This window comes from Chlorocebus sabaeus, chromosome 4 (genome assembly GCF_047675955.1).
Source record: "Chlorocebus sabaeus isolate Y175 chromosome 4, mChlSab1.0.hap1, whole genome shotgun sequence".
NCBI lineage: Eukaryota > Metazoa > Chordata > Mammalia > Primates > Cercopithecidae > Chlorocebus > Chlorocebus sabaeus.
Genome location: NC_132907.1, coordinates 53,161,865 through 53,182,477, shown reverse-complemented (window position 1 = coordinate 53,182,477; position 20,613 = coordinate 53,161,865). Strand labels below are relative to the sequence as shown.

Genomic DNA, 20,613 nt, shown 5'->3' with positions numbered 1-20,613 from the left:
TCTGGGCCTGTATACTACCCAGAAACAGAATAAATTACATATTTAAAAATTCAAGGATAATTTATTTTCTTCCTTCCACTGAATCACTGAGAGAAATATATTAGAATCACATGAAATTGCCCACATAGGAGTATGACCTGCAAATATAGGAATTTCATGTGGTTGGTTCAACCTATGCTCTAATGGTGAGGTTTAAAAGATCACAATTACTATCACATGATTTTTTAAAGGTTTATAATTTTAGGAAGTCTCCAATAGTCACTACAAAATAGGAAACTAAAATACAAATGGAAAAACATTATTTATGTGTCTGCGTGTACTAAAATATATTAATCTCAACAACTCGTTTACATGGAATATGAAATTATTACTATTTCTTTTGCCATCAGGAAATAGTTGTTCTCAGAAAGTTTATTTTCTGATTCCTCAAAGAGGGTGTGGGTTGGCTGGGGAGAAGGCGGAGGGAATGAGAACTACAACCACGGGCAGCACACACTTGCTCCATCACCTCCTCCCACTGTCTGCAAAGCTCTAAGAGGACAATTAGACTTATTGTAATTATATTACCATCACTGACAGCTGGATGAGATTAAAAACAAAACAGAGAGACAGTGACTGAAATAACATTAATAAATCGAAATCATTACCAGTGTTTTTCCACAATAGAAACGATCAGAAAATAACACAGACGATAAATTTTAAAGATTAAAAAAAAAAAGCAGTTAAGAGCAATTGCAAAAGAGCATGCTATGTATAATAAATGTAAGTGCCCTATTAAGCAAGTATTATAGGATTGGGTGGAAGAATACAGAAGTATTTTGATTCTACATTAAATTAATAACTACTGTTTATCTCACGATGTCCTCTGTATTCAGTTGATGACCTCGTTTAATGACTGCTTAAGTACCTACTGGGAATTAATAGCTATGACATTCATGGCAAATTGGTAACACTGTGTTGGAGTCTTAATTTGTTCCTCCTGTGCAAGTCTTACTCTATGAAATAGAGTAAGTGCTTCTCATATGTGGAGGCAGGTCTAACCTCTGGTTTGCTAAGAAAGCGTACCCTACTCTCAGGACAAGGAGAACCATGGGCCTCCTATGTAACAACATTTCACACAGACTAGGGGCATGGAATGAGTCTCAGGTCTGAGTCCCAAGAGGGAAAAGCACATCCTCTTTGTGAGAATGACCCATCTCTGGGAGCAACAGAGAATGCTGAAGAGCAATGTCACTCTGGGAGGGTCCTATCATCACAGGCAGGAAAAACACAATTTCTCCTTTCAACACCAAAACCAGTTAAAAGAACGACTTTGGGGGATTTGCCACAAAGTTAATATTTTTGAAAGATATAACAGGAGATTCAAAGAGCATTAATTTCTACCTTATCTTTTCAAGTCAACTGTGCAGGCAATCTCCAAGATGGGGAAAAAAAAAGTGATGTGTCTTTAGAGAAAAGTAGTAGTAAAACAAAAGCTTTGGTGAAGAACTTGGTGGTGCGGAAATCAAACTACTGAGAACAGCTGGGCATAGTGGCTCAAGCCTGCAATTCCAACACTTTGGGAGGCCAAGGCAGGCAGATCACTTGAGCCCACGAGTTCAAGATCAGCCTGGGCAACATGGTAAAACCCTGTCTCTACAAAAATAATAATAATAATAATAATTAAATTACCTGGGTGTGGTTGCATGCACCTGTAGTATGAGCTACTTGGGAGGCTGAAGGGGGAGGACCACATGAGCCCAGGAGGTCAAGGCTGTACTGAGCCATGATTACACCAACGAACACACTACAGCCTGGGCTACAGAGTGAGACTCTATCCCCCCGCAACCGCACCCCACTTCCCAAAAAAGTGAAAAATTGAGAATAGAATGGAAAATTGTTTTCAAAGTGAAATACAAAGAAAGATCAGAAGAGGTAAAAGATATATAGGAATATACAAAGTTTAACTCATTTCTTGATAGGCCAATGTTTCGACTCCCTGAATTTCATAGGAGACCTTTTAAATTTCTGATCTTGATGTTTTCAATAACTTTGACCATTCATAGTAGCAGAAATGAATGTTAAATGTGTGAAAAAACAGTATTTTAAAATCCCTGTGAGTAAAATCCCTGGTTACTTCCATTTCACTTTATAGGGACCTACGTTGAGGTACATGTTAAAGCTAGTACATTCTCAGATGAGGAGCAGGAGTTACAGTAAGTGAGAGGACTTTATTCCTTTTACAACATTACTATATGGCTATATGGCAGATATGACCTCATTCACATTCGTCTGGAACTCAAGTGTCGCAGATACTTGGTGGTGAGGTGTAATTGCTGAAATGTCACTATTTTTAATTCTAAGAATGTCATTTTCTAGGTCTGGTATTTGGAGGAAAGCACTTTCTGTTGATACCACCTTGAGACTATTAGTAAGGAGTTACTTTTTTCCTCTATCCTTAGGAAAATGGTCTAAAATGAAAAGTTGTTTATTATTTAAAACTGCATGAGCATGAGTTAGTATGTGTGCATATATTACATAGCTCTGTCCATTGAGAAGGCCTAGAAGCAACGATAGGCCAGTAGCTACAAGCATGCCTAGCACCCAGATCTTGGTTTTCTATATGTCATTCTCTTATTAGAGAATGACTTTTGAAGAAAAAGTTGACTCTAGGGGCACAAGAAATAATAAGATGAGCATCTTGTAGTAGCAGAAAGTAAGGAAGTGCTCAATGAAAAACAAAAAGAATGGAAGGGCACCAAAGAGGTACAGGAGAAAACCTGAAAGAGCTCCCAATGACTATAGCTGGAACAATGCGAGCATAAAAATAAACACGGGGTCAGGCGCAGGGGCTCACGCCTATAATCCTAGCACTTTGGGAAATGGAGGCGGGTGGATCATGAGGTCAGGAGATCAAGACCATCCTGGCTAACACGGTAAAACCCCATCTCTACTAAAAATACAAAAATTAGCCAGGCATGGTGGCACACACCTGTAGCCCCAGCTACTAGGGAGGCTGAGGCAGGAGAATCGCTTGAACCCAGGAGGTGGAGGTTGCAGTGAGCCAAGATCATGTCACCGCACTCCAGCCTGGGTGACACAGCGAGACTCTGTCTCAAAATAAATAAATAAATAAATAAATAAATAAATAAAATTAAATAAACACAGTAGTGTATTACAACCAAAATATAAAACATACTTGAGAACATATTGATATAAACAAATGATTAAATAAATGGGAGAGAAGAGACAAATCTTTTCTCCAGAAGAATTGCAAAATACATAATACCCCTTCAACTGTTTATACTCAACACTTCTGACATCATATATGTGGGTTTTTTCCTTACACTACCCAATTCTGCAACCAGCTGAGTGCCCAACAATTCAACTCACTCCTGACCCTAACTACCTGGAGTTAGCACAGGACACACAGGTTTAGGGTTCAGTCTTACAAAACTGCTCCCCATTTCAAACCCTGACAGCAAGTCCAGGCCACCAGTACTTCTAACGAACCAGCTATAAAGCCAAGAGGTTTCTACAACCCCCTCTCAGGTTCAATAATTTGCTATAACAGCTGACAGGGATTCAGGAAGGCATTTTGCTTGCTATTATTGGTTTATTATGAAGACACAACTAAGGAATGGCCCAATGGAAGAGATGAATAGGGCAAGGTTTGGGGGTGGGAGCACTGCTGTATGCAGGTATGCCACTCTCCCAGAACGGTGATGTGTTCAGCAACCCAGAAGCACTTAGAACCCTGTCGTTTAGGGGTTTTTATGGACATTTCATTACACAGGCATGATTAAGTCATTGGTCATTGGTGATTGAACTCAATCTCCAGAACCTCTCTCCTTCCTAGAGATTGTGTGTGGGGCTGAACTTTCCAGCTCTGTAATCATGTCTTGATCTGTCTGGCAAACAGCTCCATATTGAAGTTATTTAAGGGCCCACGGAGAGTCATATTAGCATAAATTCAGGTATGGTTGAAAGGGGCTTATTATGAACAACAAAAATGCTCCTATGGCCCTATCACTCAGGAAATTCCAAACATTTTAGAAGCTCTGTGTCAGGAACTGGGGGTCAAAGACAAAATATATTCCTTATCACAGTTTCCCTCCAAGAGGTAGAGCTTAATTCCGCTCCAGACCTTTGAGAGTGGGCTAAAAGTACTAAATTGCTTCCACAGAGAACAAAGTAGGGAAAGGAAAAAATAGTAATTTTATATAGTGAACAAACCTGGTAAGCACTATCTTCAGCAAGTGATAAAGATTATCATCACCAGGGATGCAATGTAGATATCCTATAACCCCTGATATAAGAAGGGCACTCTACTTCTATGATATTCTTTCTAAAAACCCATAACCTACATCTAATTATGAGAAAAATATCAGACAAATCCAGATGGGGGGACATTCTACAGGACATCCAGTTAATGCTTCAAGACTGATAAAGTTATGAAAAACAAGGAAAGACTGAGAAACTGGCACAGATCAGAGAAGGCTAGGGAGCTATGACAACTAAAATGAAAGCAGTACCCTGAACTGGATCCTGGAAAACTGGGTGGGGGGAATGTGGAAACTCTGTACTATCTCTGAAGCTTTTCTGTGAATCTAAAATAATTTTAATTTTTACAATAAAAACTTTATTTTAAAAACTCAATATATGGCCTATTCCTCTGTGTGTGTGTGTGTTTTTTTTCATCACAATGAAAACAAAATGAGTCTCAGATTTCCTAGTAATTCTTTAAGCCTGTTGCTAAAAGGCTTTGCAAAATCTGACTCAGAAAATATGTAAATTTGAGAGAGTCAAATGAATCTTGCTTTGTTTTCAACAATGATTTACTTTCTTATAGTAGCTGAACTTTATTTCTTCACAGAATCCAACACTTACCAGAACAGAGTACACTAGCATAACAAAGTCATGAGTTAGTCTCTGAATAAATAAGATAAATCTAAGAACGGCATGCATGGGATTTTTGTTTTTATTCCCAATGAAAAAAACTTTACTATCCAATTCATTATGTTGATAAGCCTATCTTGACGCTAGACATCTTAGATTCTGATAGAGCTTTGGAAAAAAAAAATCATACATGGTCTTTAGGACTTTTTAAAACAATGTTCTTTGATCATATTATTACCAGTTTGAGAAAATCAGAAATAGAGACTGGACTTTTGCTCTATGACAAATGATGTACCATTTCTATTTTTTAGTATTCTTATTTTTCTTGTTATGATTTACTTTGTTCATACTGAATATCTTTTAATCAACTCAATTATATAAAGATAGTCCTCATCACCTAGAAAGTACTTGCAGAATGTATAACAAGCGCTCCTTTACATAAAAGGGGCTGGGAGTGGTGGCTCATGCCTGTAATCCCAGCACTTTGGGAGGGTGAGGCGGGCGGATCATGAGGTCAGGAGTTCGAGACCAGCCTGACCAACATGATGAAACCCCAGCTGTATTAAAAATACAAAAATTAGCCGGACGTGGTGGCGTGGGTCTGTAATCCCAGCTACTTAGGAGGCTAAGGCAGAAGGATCGCTTGAACCCAGGAGGTGGACGTCACACAGTGAGCTGAGATCATGCCACTGCACTCCAGCCTGGGCGACAAAGTGAGACTCCGTCTCAAAAAAAAAAAAGGAAAATACTGTTCAATGAAGAAAAGCTAAATAAATCACCTGAAGTCACAGAACAAGTCAGAAAAAAACCTGGCTGAAGTCTCCCCAGACTCCGGAAGGAGGTAATCGAATCCCCATAAAAGATGCCTCCTATTTTTAAAAGTCCAATACGTTGAACTTATTGCACTATTTTCTTTCTTATTGTTCCTAATCTGTTGGATGGTGTTAAGTAATTTTATTAAGAAGCAGACAGCAAGCCTAGAGATGTCCTACGTACAATTTCTAAAAATACAGTCAGATCCTTCAGGACTAAAGTTACAAAGCTTTCCAATATGCTTATAAACAAACCATTCATTTTTCACCAACCTGAAAGCCATGATTTATAAAAATTCACTTTCCTAAAAACTACATGATTATAAGCAGAAGTTACATTCAGGATGGAATTATGTTAGCAGATAAAGTTTCTAAGTGTTAGAGTAATCAGTTTGTTTTCATAAACTTATGGCAGTAAAAAAGTAAGAAAAGGCCGGGCACGGTGGCTCAAGCCTGTAATCCCAGCACCTTGGGAGGCCGAGACGGGCGGATCACGAGGTCAGGAGATCAAGACCATCCTGGCTAACACGGCAAAACCCCGTCTCTACTAAAAAATACAAAAAACTAGCCAGGCGAGGTGGCGGGCGCCAGTAGTCCCAGCTACTCGGGAGGCTGAGGCAGGAGAATGGCATAAACCCAGGAGGCGGAGCTTGCAGTGAGCTGAGATCCGGCCACTGCACTCCAGCCTGGGCGACAGAGCCAGACTCCGTCTCAAAAAAAAAAAAAAAAAGATAAATTTTGCCTTTTAACACAGCAATTTTTGTAATATTTGTGGATTAATTTTTAAGAGTCTGGTTATTTAGATCTGTCCTAGGCTACAATTATAACCCAGAAATATGCCAAACAAATAGTGAATGGCTAAAACATGTACTTGAGTCAAAGCTTATGAGGAGTCTGTGTCAGGCCTCCATGCAGAACCTATTTATTTTCCTTATGCACAAATGTAAAAAGATTGATTAGATAATTTTCTATTCAGAACTATATTTAGAAATTGGTACTTACATAGCTAAATTTGGATAATGTAAAAAAAAGTCATAGATGGAATATCTTATTCTCTAATAATTCTCTATAAATGAAGTATTAGTAGAAATACTACGATGATCTACCTGAGTTGTCAAATGGTAATATGGGTAGTGTTGAGTTTATTGGAAACAAAGTTTAAAACTCTGCCTTTTACTTAAAATAATTCCACTGCACTGGTTAAAAGGGGAGAGAGACCGGTAAATGTAAAATACTGTGCATTCCTTACCTATCTAATGCATGTAGGGGGGCAATGTTGAAGAACTTGCAGCATTCGATCATATTAGCAACTGGGATAGGTATCAGCACTGGAACAGATGATCATGGTTATTGTTAGACAGAAGAGGTCTGGAAACAGAGAGGATAAAATGGGAGATGGAAAACTCATGTTCACCCAGTCCCAATCCCATATTGCTTTCATAATGTGAACTTATCAAGATAACTCTAGGGCTTAAGGATATATGTCATATGACCCCCAAATAAAAACCAACTGCTTTATCTGGACCTTAACAATAACCATGATCATCTGTTCCAGTGCTGATACCATCCCAGTTGCTAGTATGATTGAATGCTGCAAGTTCTTCAACAATGCCCCCCTACATGCATTAGATAGGTAAGGAATGCACACAAGCCAGAAGTGGTCAATGTATCATTTCTGCAAGTAATAAAAGCACTTAAGGTTCTCTTATTATCCTGAGTATAATTTTAATTGTATTCCTCAAGCTTTGAAATAAAGTTCTTATTTTTATTAGTTTCTAGATAAGTTATAATTTGTCTTTCTTTTTCAATCCAATGCCCCTTGGGAGAACATCATATGTTAGATTTTATGTGTTTTGCAACTTTTGACAAGGAAGTAAAATATACTCAGAAGCAATACTTGAATGTGATTTTCACCATAGCATTGACTTTCAGAAGCAAATCCTCATTAAAATAACTCTCCACATTTAAAAGTCTTTAAGATTACTATAGGCTAAATTATTAAATGTAGATTATTTCTAGGTCTTATACATGTTAGACGCTTGAACCAGGTAGAAAAATGTTGAAGTTTTACCACCTCTCAAATATCGATTTTTTTCTAAGTATTCAAAATTCCCCATTACATCGTAGCATCTTTAGAAATGTGTAAATCCACAGCTTAGAGGTTAAATTTTAGCTTTCAGTTCTGTTAGGGATTTACTGAATCCAAGAACTTGATTTCAGAGATCAGATATGCACTGTCTGATAAGTTAGACTAGCTACATGTGGCTATATAAATCTGAATTAAACAAAATTAGGAATTGAGTTTGTCAGTTATACTAGCCACATTTCAAGTACTCAAAAGCCACATGTGGCTAATGGCTACCATACTGTACAAGCACATATAGAATGTCTCCATTATCAGAGCGAGTTTTCTGGACTGTACTGTATTAGACCAACAGAGAGAGCGTAATCTGTATAAGGCCACAATTTGTTAGTAATAAAGCTAAAACTAGAATTCAGGTCTTTAAATTTCTATGCTTACTCGCTTGCTACTAACCACACTATCTCCAAGAACTAACACACAAAGAAAGTAAAAGATCTGAATACAATAACTAACAAGCTCAATCTTATATAAAATTATCTTATTTTCATGTGAAGTTTAGAAAAAAAATCAAGCTACCTGGCCACCAAGAAAACCCAATAAATTCCAAAAAGCAATGTAAAGAGTAACTCCTCCAAACCTTTGAAATTTGAAGGAAAAAACAAGCATTCTTATACACCAGTAACAGTCAGAGAGCCAAATCATGAATGAACTTCCATTCACAATTGCTTCAAAGAGAACAAAATACCTAGGAATCCAACTGACAAGGGATGGAAAGGACCTCTTCAAGGAGAACTACAAACCACTGCTCAGTGAAATAAAAGAGGACACAAAAAAATGTACTGCCCAGGGTAATTTATAGATTCAATGCCATCCCCATTAAGCTCCCAACGACTTTCTTCACAGAACTGGAAAAAACTGCTTTAAAGTTCATGTGGAACCAAAAAGGAGCCCGCAGTGCCAAGACAATCCTAAGCCAAAAGAACAAAACTGGAGGCATCATGCTACCTGACTTCAAACTATACTACAAGGCTACGGTAACCAAAACAGCATGATACTGGTACCAAAACAGAAATATAGACCAATGGAATAGAATAGAGCCCTCAGAAATAATACCACACATCTACAGCCATCTGATCTTTGACAAACCTGAGAAAAACAAGAAATGGGGAAAGCATTCTCTATTTAATAAATGGTGCTGGGAAAATTGGCTAGCCATAAGTAGAAAGCTGAAACTGGATCCTTTCCTTATTCCTTATACGAAAATTAATTCAAGATGGATTAGAAGCTTAAATGTTAGACCTAAAACCAAAAAATCCCTAGAAGAAAACCTAGGCAATACCATTTAGGACATAGGCATGGGCAAAGACTTCATGTCTAAAACACCAAAAGCAAGGGCAACAAAAACCAAAATTGACAAATGGGATCTAATTAAACTAAAGAGCTTCTTAACAGCAAAAGAAACTACCATCAGAGTGAACAGGCAACCTACAGAATGGGAGAACATTTTTGCAATCTACTCATGTGACAAAGGGCTAATATCTAGAACCTACAAAGAACTCAAACAAATTTACGAGAAAAAAACAAACAACCCCATTAAAAAGTGGGCAAAGGATATGAACAGACATTTCTCAAAAGAACACATTCATACAGCCAACAGGCACACGAAAAAATGCTCATCATCACTAGCCATCAGAGAAATGCAAATCAAAATAACAATGAGATACCATCTCACACCAGTTAGAATGGCAATCATTAAAAAGTCAGGAAACAACAGGTGCTGGAGAGGATGTGGAGAAATAGGAACACTTTTACACTGTTGGTGGGATTGTAAACTAGTTCAACCATTGTGGAAAACAGTGTGGTGATTCCTCAAGGATCTAGAACTAGAAGTACCATATGACCCAGCCATCCCATTACTGGGTATATACCCAAAGGCTTATAAATCATGCTACTATAAAGACACATACACACGTATGTTTACTGCAGCACTATTCACAATAGCAAAGACTTGGAATCAACCTAAATGTCCATCAGTGACAGACTGGATTAAGAAAATGTGGCACATATACACCATGGAATACTATGCAGCCATAAAAAAGGATGAGTTTGTGTCCTTTGTAGGGACATGGATGCAGCTGGAAACCATCATTCTCAGCAAACCATCACAAGAACAGAAAACCAAACACCGCATGTTCTCACTCACTGGTGGGAATTGAACAATGAGATCACTTGGACACAGGAAGGGGAACATCACACACCAGGGCCTATTGTGGGGAGCGGGGAGAGGGGAGGGATAACATTGGAAGTTATACTTGATGTCAATGACGAGTTGATGGGTGCTAACGAGTTAATGGGTACAGCACAGCAACATGGCACAAGTATACATATGTAACAAACCTGCACGTTATGCACATGTACCCTAGAACTTAAAGTATTAAAAAAAAAAAATTATTGGGACAAAAAAGAAATCAAAACTGAAATTAGAAGCTACCCAGAAATTAATGAAAGTAAGAACTTTCTCAAAGATTATGACATGCAATTAAAATTATTTTCAGAAACATAGACAGCCTTAAATGATTTTAATAGTAAGGACTGCAAATAAAGTAAACATTTGAATTTACAAATCTAGAACTACTATAACATTAAAAAGTGAGTAAAAGTAAAGAAAATTAGTAACTCTGAACATCTACAGCATTAGGATAAAGAGAAGATAAAATAAGTCTGAGGAAATTAAAGGTATACAAGAATATGACATGTTTTGGGTGAATGAATTTGAAAATCCAAAATAAATGGATGCTTTTTGGAAAATGTAAATTAACAAAATTGCCACAAGAAGTCAGAAAATTTGAGATGAAAAGGCACAAGAATAACTTACAAATTGTTAAAAATTGACTATTTGTATTAAAAAACAAATTCAACATCAATTTAAATAATGACATTGATAAATTCAAGGTGAGGAACTTTGATTAAACAGATGGAAACACACTGACTACATTCAACTGCCATTCAGTTTACAGAATTAAGCAAAGGACTAAAGGTAAACTGCTAGAACAGTATAAAGAACATTTATTAGAAGCACAAACAGCAAACATAATATTAAGTTAAAACTCTAAATTAATTTACCAAAATCAAGTTCCTCAATCATTACTATTTACATTGTTTTAATGATTAAATTTAAATATTTTCAGATAAGAGAATTGTGTAGAGTGTCTAAGAATTTTTTTTAAATTGTTATAGCTAATAAGAAAATTTAGTAAAATGAATAGGTATAAGAAATATACAGAAATCAACAGTTTTCCTTTATATTAGCAATAGACATTTGGAAACTGAAATCGACTATTCAGCTCAAAATATTGACAAGAAGTATAAAATAATGTAACAAATGTAATGGAGGTAAAATGATACCTGGATAGTAAACTATACCATGTTACTGGACAAGATGACTTAACTAATGCAAACTCATTTAGTTCTTCCCAAACCAATGTATTTTGTGTTTAGTGTACTGCACTGACCTTATAGTACTGTCTCCCACATATTATTAACCTCATCATAGATATAAAAATATTGTCTACACAGGAAAGGACTTTATTGGGTTTGCTTCCACTCTACCCCTCATTGTTAATACAACATCTAATGCAAAAAGAAAAAAAAATCTTAATTTTGTTGAATAAAAGCTATGCCATGGATCACATTTTACAAATAAAGAGCTGAGGTCTAGAAAGGTAAAGTGACTGCAGGGACACAGCCGCTGCTCTTTTTTTTTTTTTTTTTCCTTCAACTTTTATTTTAAGTAGTAGGGTACATGTGTAGGATATGCAGGTTTGTTACATAGGTAAATGTGTGCCATGGTGTTTTGCCATATAGATCATCCCATCACCTAGGTATTAAGCCCAGCATCCATTAGCTATTCTTTCTGATGCTCTCGCTACCCCCATACCCCAACAGGCCGTCTGCATGTATTGTTACCCCAATAGTGTCCATGTGTGTTCATCATTCAGCTCCCACTTACAAGTGAGAATATGCAGTGTTTGGTTTTCTGTTCCTGCATTAGCTTGTTGAGGATAATGGCTTCCAAATCAGTCCAGGTCCCTGCAAAGAACATGATCTCGTTGCTTTATATGGCTGCATAGTATAGCATGGTTTATATGTACCACATTTTCTTTATTCAGTCTATAATTGGTAGGTATTTCGGTTGATTCCATGTCTTTGCTATTGTGAACAGTGCAGCAATGAACATAACACACACGTTTCTTTATAGTAGAATGATTTATGTTCCCATGGGTATATACCCAGCAATGGGATTGCATGGTCAAATGGTATTTCTACCTCTAGGTCTCTGATGAATTGCCACACTGTCTTCCAAAATGGTTGAACTAATTTACACTCCCACCAACAGTGTAAAAGTGTTCCTTTTTCTCTACAACCTTGCTAGCATGTTTTTTGTTTTTTTTTTTCTTTAATTTTTAGTAATAAGTCATTCTGACTGGAGTGAGATGGTATCTCATTATGGTTTTGATTTGCATTTCTCTAATGATCATAATGATCAGTGATGTTGAGCTTTTTTTTTTTCTTCTTTTTGTTAGTGGAGTCACGTTGTGCTGCTCAGGCTGGAGTGCTGGAGTGCAGTGGTGTGACCTTAGCTCACTGCAACCTCCACCTCCTGGGTTCAAGTGATTCTCCTGCCTCAGCCTTCCAAGCAGCTAAGATTACAGGTGCATGCCACCATGCCTAGCAAATTTTTGTATTTTTGTAAAGATCGGGTTTCACCGTGTTGGCCAGGCTGGTCTCGAACTCTTGACCTGAAGTAATCCGCCTGCCTTAGCCTCCCAAAGTGCTGGGATTATACGCATGAGCCACTGCCCCTGGAGATTTTCTTCATATTTGTTGACCACATGTATGTCTTCATTTGAGAAGTGTCTGCTCGTGCCCTTTGCCCACTTTTTAATGGGGTTAGTTTTTTCTTGTAAATATGCTTAAGTTCCTTACAGACTCTGGATATTAGTCATTTGTCAGATGGATACATTGCAAATATTTTCTCACATTCTGTAGGCTGTCTATTCATTCTCATGATAGTTTTTGGACACAGTCGCTTCTAAGGGTATTTGAAAGAAACAAGGAAGGTTCTTTGTATTGGGATGTTGTTTTTCAAAGGTAAACTTTCCTCTGTGTAGTGGAAAGAGCATCCCTACAAAACTATAGACAGAAGAGATGGGTCCTAGGGCTTAGCTACTAACTAGAGTTTTGCAGCCTGAGCTGAGTCACTTCATTTCTCCTGATTCAGGTTTTCTGCTAATAACATTAGGGTGCTGTATAGCTGAATGACATCAAAGAATTATATCCTTAATTCCTTACTGTTAGGTGGGATAACAGAATTGCAGTTTATGAAAAGAATCCTATTATAAAGAAATTTGAAAATAATCTTTCAGAAAATGCCGAAATGTTTGTGGATGGAATACGTGCAGCATTCGCTTCAAAATAATCTGAGAAGGGAAATTGAGTACAGATGAAACAAGACTGACCATAAGTGGATAACTGTCTAAGCTGGATGTATGCATTTACTATTCTATTTTTATAAAGACTATATTTAAACATTTTTTCAAAAGTGTTGATCAAGATGATCTCTAAACCAAAAGAATAGAGAAAGATTTCACTAACTGGGAATGTGAAATTCAGTCATTTAATAAAATTCAGTCTTCAGGATTCATTAGCCTTTAGCTGCAGGGTCACCAGCAGTAGTCATTAGCCCTTTGGTTTCATTCCCTGCTAAGTCATATCAGCAACACTATGATTTATCATATTACTAATAATGGGTTTTGAGGAAGCCTCATCTATCATTTTTAATGTGTCTTCTCCTCCCTTTAAGTGAGCTGTTTAATGAGAAGAGGCTGCTGCAGTTATACAAATGCATCATTAGCCAAAAGGATATTTATAGCAAATATCAAACTCACTCATTGTTCATGAGACAGAGATCGACTGATTCAAAAATGACCAAAATCCTACTCTATGCAAAGAAGTCTGCCTTTCAACAACAGAGGAGGTGGAGAATATTTGATTAAATTCTTACAAGAGTGTCTGGTAGGCAGTGTAGCAGCATGGTTTGGAATCCGGTATCTAGCTGACCTTTCTTTCAGTCCATGTGTTGAATATATCCACGTTCCAGTGAAGAAACAAAGTCTTAGAAGTAAGCAGTTGTTCAAAATACATCATATGAAACACAGCAAGGAGAGAAATATTTCCTTTCCTCCAGATAAAAAAGACTCAGGTAGCAATCAAAAGGCAAAATCTCTGTAAGATTGTTGAAGATGGAGAAAGTCTTTCACATTCTCATGTCCCTTTGCTTCTGTCAAAGGTTAACATGTGTGAGGGCCTAGGCTGGGTGAAATGGCTTGCTAATGAATTTGCTTTTGTTCCTTTCAGATATTAATCTTTTTAAAAATTATCTTCAGTATTCCTCCCTTTGCAATAATTCTGATATTTCTCCAATTGTGCTTCAATGTTTCCCATTTAGCAAGTATTGCAAGATAATTTTATAAACATTCTTTGTGGAGGGCCTGAAATTTTCCAAAGAATTCTTTGATTGGTAGATTATAAAAAACAAAATGGGTAAATAAAGTGGATAAAGTACTTCATATATGACATTTAAGTTAATTATAAGTGACTGGGCAGTGGAAACTTTTGAATTTGGGTAAAAGCTTAAAGAAAACAGGATGCAGAAGAAAAAACATGCAAATGGTCCACCTACAATAAAATCCCACCATGAACAACAGTTATGTATACTCAACATACATCCTTCAAACTACAACAGGCTTTACCTGACAATCATTTCTTCATAAGGCTTACAGAATGCTATACAGATTTTTATGTATTTTGCACGTTGTTTTGCTTCCATTCTGAAAGGCAGTTAAATATCCCCAAAAGTACCTGTGGCAGAATGTGAAGCACATAAGAGCAAAGAAGACTGTAATTCCACTTCTCTTTCCATCACTTGCCACAGATGTGAACTTGAATAGTTAACTCCCTTGGCCTGAATCTCTTCATCTATAATAACAGGAATATTTGTATTTAACTCAGTTTCTGTGAGGATAAAATGGCAATAAATATTCAGAACCTGGCCAGTGGCATATGCTTAATAACTATTAGCTCCCTCCTTGTAAAAATAGATTTAGAATTTAGCTGTGGCTTTTAAACCTTAATCATAGCTTTTAATCATTGACAGGATCTTTCAAGTAAGAGAAATTTTCCTCACAAAATGAATATATCAAATATGTCAGTCTCTAAATATACCTTTAGTCTGAAAATATCAGGTGTAAATAAGGAAACTAAACATTAATTTTCAACATGTTTTCCAGATAGTCATAGATAAAAGTATTTTTGGATAACCAAATATAGCACCCAGGAAAAGTATAATAAAAAGCTTATGTTTCTAATAACATCCCAAATCAGTGAATCACTAATAAAAAGTTGCCTTTCTGAAAAAAATGCATGTCCATTTGTTAAATTGTATGAGAGAAAATAATATTTTGCTCTTGGAAATTCTGAAGACATTAAATGCACTTTTAATCAGCACAGGAAGTAAAGCTCCATCCCAATGGGTCAGTATTTTTATTCTCTAGTAGGGCAACAGGGCTTGGCTGGGTTCTTCCACAGTCCTCTGTGGAAAACAGAACAGGCTAGGGGGAACTGCCCAGAGGTATTAGTACCATAGATGGAAAACACCCTTATATGCACCAAGGCTTAGCTGAATATGACCTTAAATGGGCAAATATGTTGGAAACATATTAGAGTTTTTCCCCTCATTTTTAAAGATTACTTAAAAAGACAGTTGACTGTTTAGAGCAAAAATAATAGCAAAATATTGTAAGATTTATATCACGTGAAGAATTAAATATGATAAATAGGGAGGATTAATGGCAACAAGAAAAAGCCAGGTTCATGAGCAAAAGTGGTGGTAACCATATGCTAGATGAGATCTTACTGTCTCACTTTTGATTAACAGAAGAGCTAGGAGATACCAGCATGTAGGATAGACGCTCAGAAGTAGAATTTACAAAGGAAATAGTCAAAAGCACATCCCAAGGCTCTTGGGACCCTCAGCAGGACCAAGGAATATAGTATAGGAATAGCAAAGGTTTTGTATGAAGGATTTATTTGATGAAAAGTATCCTACCTACCCCCACATTTCTCAGCAACAAAGGAAGGGGTAAGGGTATGCCTGCTGCTCACTCCATTGACAACTCAGAGCCTGAAAGATGGGGAGCGCAGATAGGGAGTGCTGCCTGACTCCTACCTGAGAAAGTTAAAGGGGCTGTTTTGAGGAAGTAACTATGCTATCACTGGAGGCAGTACAAGAAATGTGAGTGCTTCCCACATGGGGGCCATGTGAGAGAGGACCAACCTCAACAGGTTTTAATGCTTTGTCAACAGGATAGCCCAGGAAGAGGGACTCTTCCAGTAAGAGTCTATGTGTTAAGTGGACCACAGAAGAGTCAGAAGCTGCTGGGGAAGCATCCAGCCATCACCCATAGGAGCAGCTGCTGCAGGAGGAACCAAGAAGGGGGTCTCTAAAGATGACCGCTCATCCCACTCCACATACACAGAGGGATCAGCTTTAAATACTTTTATGGACCAGAGATCATGGAGCCAGCAAACAGTATTACCAGTCTCCTGCTATGTAAAATCTTTTGTGCCCTATTTCCTTGCCTTCCCTTTCTCTTGAATTTTGATCCTGGCGGGTGCCAAACAGTGAGCTAGAAGAGGAGGGGAGTAGAGAAAGAGCAAAATAATACCATATAACCTTCAAATGCAGGCAGACTGTAGCTGGGAGATCAAAAACGAGGAGATGCATTGCTTTTGAATGATTATTAAAGCATTGTTCACTGTTTTGGAATGGACCCTCTAATGTCTGAATGAAGACTGAGTTTATGAATTAAAGTGACCTAAAAGCTGTTTATTTTCCTGGAGTGAGCTGAAATGTCATGCAGCCTGAGTATTCATTAATGGCAGAGGAAAAGCTTCCCTGACAGAATAGGTTAAAGAGTACCACAGGAGATAAAATTAGCTATGCTTTTATTCTATTCCACATCTAGAGTTTGTTCAAAATATTATAAACAGAAGAAGTACACACACATTCACATACATGCTTGTTACAGTGGATCTCCTAAGATACATTCACTAGCACAGAATAGTCATTATCAATGTTGTTTTTTAATATAACTAAAGAGAGCAACACTGGAATTTGATGAGAGATAATTGCTAGAAGCCAAAAGGAAGGTCTCCAAAACAAGAAGAAAACGATTAAATGCCCTCCAGAAGAGTAATGTACGGCTGCCCTTTAAACAATCCCAGAGAGCAGCTTTTTAAAGAAATGCCAAATAACAGAAGAAAATAATAAAGCTTTTAAAAAGCTGATCTCAGTGTTGGTAATAGAGTAGAAACAGTGTGAAAGTAAACGGGGATAACTTTTCTGGCCAGTAACTCAGTGATACATCAAAATCCCTAAAATACTGACAAAGATATTCTATTTCTAGGGATTTGTACTAAGAAAAGCATTGGTAAATACACAATGACATAAATTCAAACATGTTATTGATGATATTAAACAGTTAGAAAAACCAAACTGACACGAAAAAGTAGCTCTCAGACATTAGACAACACACAGTATGGGACTACCATTTCTGAAAGAAGAGAAGCCAACAAGATAGGTCTACAATTTCCCCCAGCTTACTCTGCCTGGAGAGAATCTGCAAGCTGCAGTACAGGAAGTGAAACTCAGCAATTTTGTTGGCTTCAGAGAGCCTGAGGCAACTACAATTTGAGATCTGAAAATACCAGAAAGGAGGTATTATACAGAGTGAGAGCCCAGATTTGCAGAGGAAGAAGGTCTCAAGTCTTTGGCAGGGTACGGATATGTGCATACATAAGAAGAAATTAGTCAAAGCCTGAAAAAGAACCACTAAGCAAGCATTAGACAAAAAAAAAAAAAAAAAGGCTCAAAACAAACACAGATCTGGGCACGATTCACAATCCTACCAAACAGTGAGGAAAGATTTTGCAATATATGGAGCATCAGGCAGAGTCGTCTGAAGAAGACTGCCTCAGTAGTGGGGCTAAATTAGACTGCAACTAAAGGCTACTCTTAACTAATCTTAACACAGCTTAAAAGCAAATATTGAAAAAGATCAACCTGAGAGACATCCACAGATTTTATACCACAAGAAACATCCAAGGATGTCCTTCAAGCAGAAGGAAAACAACATCAAATGGCAATCTAGATCTGTGCATAGAAAAAGTACAACAAACAGAAAATATGTTGGAAAAATACAAAAGATTTTTCCTCATTTTTAAAGATTACTTAAAAAGATAGTTGAGTGTTTAGAGCAAAAATAATAGCAAAGTATAAGGTTTATGTCACATGCAGAATTAAATATCACTAAAGAACACACACAATAAGGGCAGAAAATAGAAGTTTACTATTGTATAATTCTTACATTATATATAAAGTGATATATTACTTGAAGTAGATTGTGATAAAATACATATATGGTAGACCCTAGAGAAGCCAGTAAAAAGTAATCCAACAGTAAAGATAAAATACTCAAAAAATACTTAACTGATCCCAAAGAAATCAAAGGGCAGAAAGGACAGATGAAGTAAACAGAAAAAAAAAAAATCCTGATAGATTTAAACCCAACCATATTGATAACTACATTAAATGTAAATGGTCTAAACCTCCAATTTAGAGATTATAATTATATGATTTAGAGATTATAAGATAACAATCTAACGATATGATTACAAAAACTTACTTAAAAATAAAGGTGTTCACAGGTTATAGGCAGAAGAATGGAGAAACATACTTTGAAGAGTGACTATATCAGCATCAGATAGTAGACTTCAATATAAGGAATATTATTGAAGAGACAAAATGACAGATCAATTCATCAAGAGAATGTAAGCTTAAATGTGTATGAATGCAAGCAGTAACAGCTCTAAAACAGATAAAGCAAAAAGTCATATAGCTGAAAGAAAAACAGACAAATCCACAATTACAGCTGAAGATCTCAAGACTACTCTCTCAGTAATTGATAAGACACAGAACACTCGAACAATACTAACTGCCTATTTGAACCAATTGGCACTTACAGAACATTGTACCCAACAAGAGCAGAATATATATTCAAGTGCAAATGGAACAGTTACTAAAATAGACTACATTCTGGGTCATAAACAAGTCTCAAGTTTAAAAGGACTGATATTATAAAGTGTGTTCTCTCACCTCAAAATAATTAAACTGAAAATTTTTTTAAAGTTATGTGGAAAATCACCAAATATTTGGAAACTGACATACTTTTAAATAAACAATGGGCCATACAAAAAATAACAAGGAAGATTAGAAAGTATTTTGAAGACACTGAAACAATATAAAAATCTGTAGGGCATTACTTGCTTATATTAGAGAAAAAAAGTTTCAAATCAATGAGCTAAGGCAGGAGTTGGCAAACTTTTTCTGTAAAGGGCCAAATGGTAAACATTTTAGGCTTTGCAAGCCACACAGTTTCTAACCTAACTACTTAACTCTGCTGTGGCAGTACAAAAGCAGCCATAAACAATACGTAAATGAGTGGATATGGCTATGTTCCAAGAAAAATTTACAAAAATAGGCAGTGGGTCAGATTTGGTACAGGGAACACAGTTTGCTGACCCCTGTTAGAATATCAGCTCCATAAATGCAAAGAATTTTGTCTGTTTTGTTAACTATTGCATCCCCCAAAACATTGTCATTTATATTTAACAGTGCCTGAACCCTTAATATATGCCAGATCAATACATGTTGAATGAATTAGTGAATTTAATCCTCAGAACAAGCAGGAGTTAAAAATTGTCATTTTACCAATGAATATAGTATAACAGTGATACACTACATGATCAATAAGTAAAGAACCAGTATTTAAGCTCAAGTATGTCTAATTCCAAAGTTTTATGAGCTTTCCACTACATTACACTAATAAGACAAAGACATTACTAATTGTAAAAGTTTCATATGACCTCATATGGATTTTCCACCTGTCTTTCTTTTCCTGAACCTCAGGACCAAATGAACAATACACTAAAGTTAAAACAATATCTAGAGATTTATGCTTATTTCTTCACCTATGTCATAATATATTTAAATATCTATATTTTGGATTAATATTTGGATTACAATTGATGCAACTAAACAGATTGAATCTTGAACACAAACTCCCTTGTAGTTTTATAACCAGGAATACTAGAGACTTATTTAAAACAGGTAGCATGTCTAGAGAACCCAATCAATTTTATGTGCTCAAATATGTAGCACATATGAGTATGACATTAATTAGTATTTATTCTTTTCAAATGCACAAAGATGTGAAAAATGTGAGGGAGTAAAGGGAAAAAAAAAGACACCAAAAGTGTCCCATTCTTTCTTGCCCTAAGAATGCCTCATTCAATCCTCTCCACATAGAGGAGGGCTCTTGGCTCTTGTGCCACTCACGTACTGCAGCCCTGTCCAGTGGGCTGCTATTTTGTGCTTTCATAACCAGCTCTCATTGCTGACCATACACATCTGCTTCCCTTCATAAGTCAATAATCAATGCCAGCTGTTCTCCAAAAATAGGCATTCAGAAGGCACTAGAGCAGCTCTGAATATAGATTCAGCGGACGGCACATCTTTCCATCATTTATTTGCTTGCCTGGGGTTTTACCATCATCACAATCAACAGGGAGCTTTAAGGAGCCAACTACTGTTTTGTCAAGTTTTCCTCCTTTGGATGCTCAGGGTAGAACTGTTAAAAATCTCTGTACATGAGACCAACA

At 36.7% G+C, this 20,613-nt stretch overlaps 1 protein-coding gene across 2 annotated transcripts in view; it reads right to left on the bottom strand.

Moving 5' to 3' along the window:
* The window catches only part of OXCT1 (3-oxoacid CoA-transferase 1), a 143,918-nt gene that overhangs the window by 44,202 nt on the left and 79,103 nt on the right, over nucleotides 1-20,613 (bottom strand). Inside the window, exon 14 of one of the 2 annotated variants that reach the window (XM_073014782.1) lies at nucleotides 14,740-14,811. The exons of the other annotated variant lie outside the window; for it this stretch is intronic. Within the exon in view, the coding sequence (XP_072870883.1) occupies nucleotides 14,755-14,811 (57 nt within the window). The 3' untranslated portion in view covers nucleotides 14,740-14,754. Of the gene's footprint in view, nucleotides 1-14,739; nucleotides 14,812-20,613 lie in introns of those variants that run through there. 2 annotated transcript variants of the gene reach the window in all.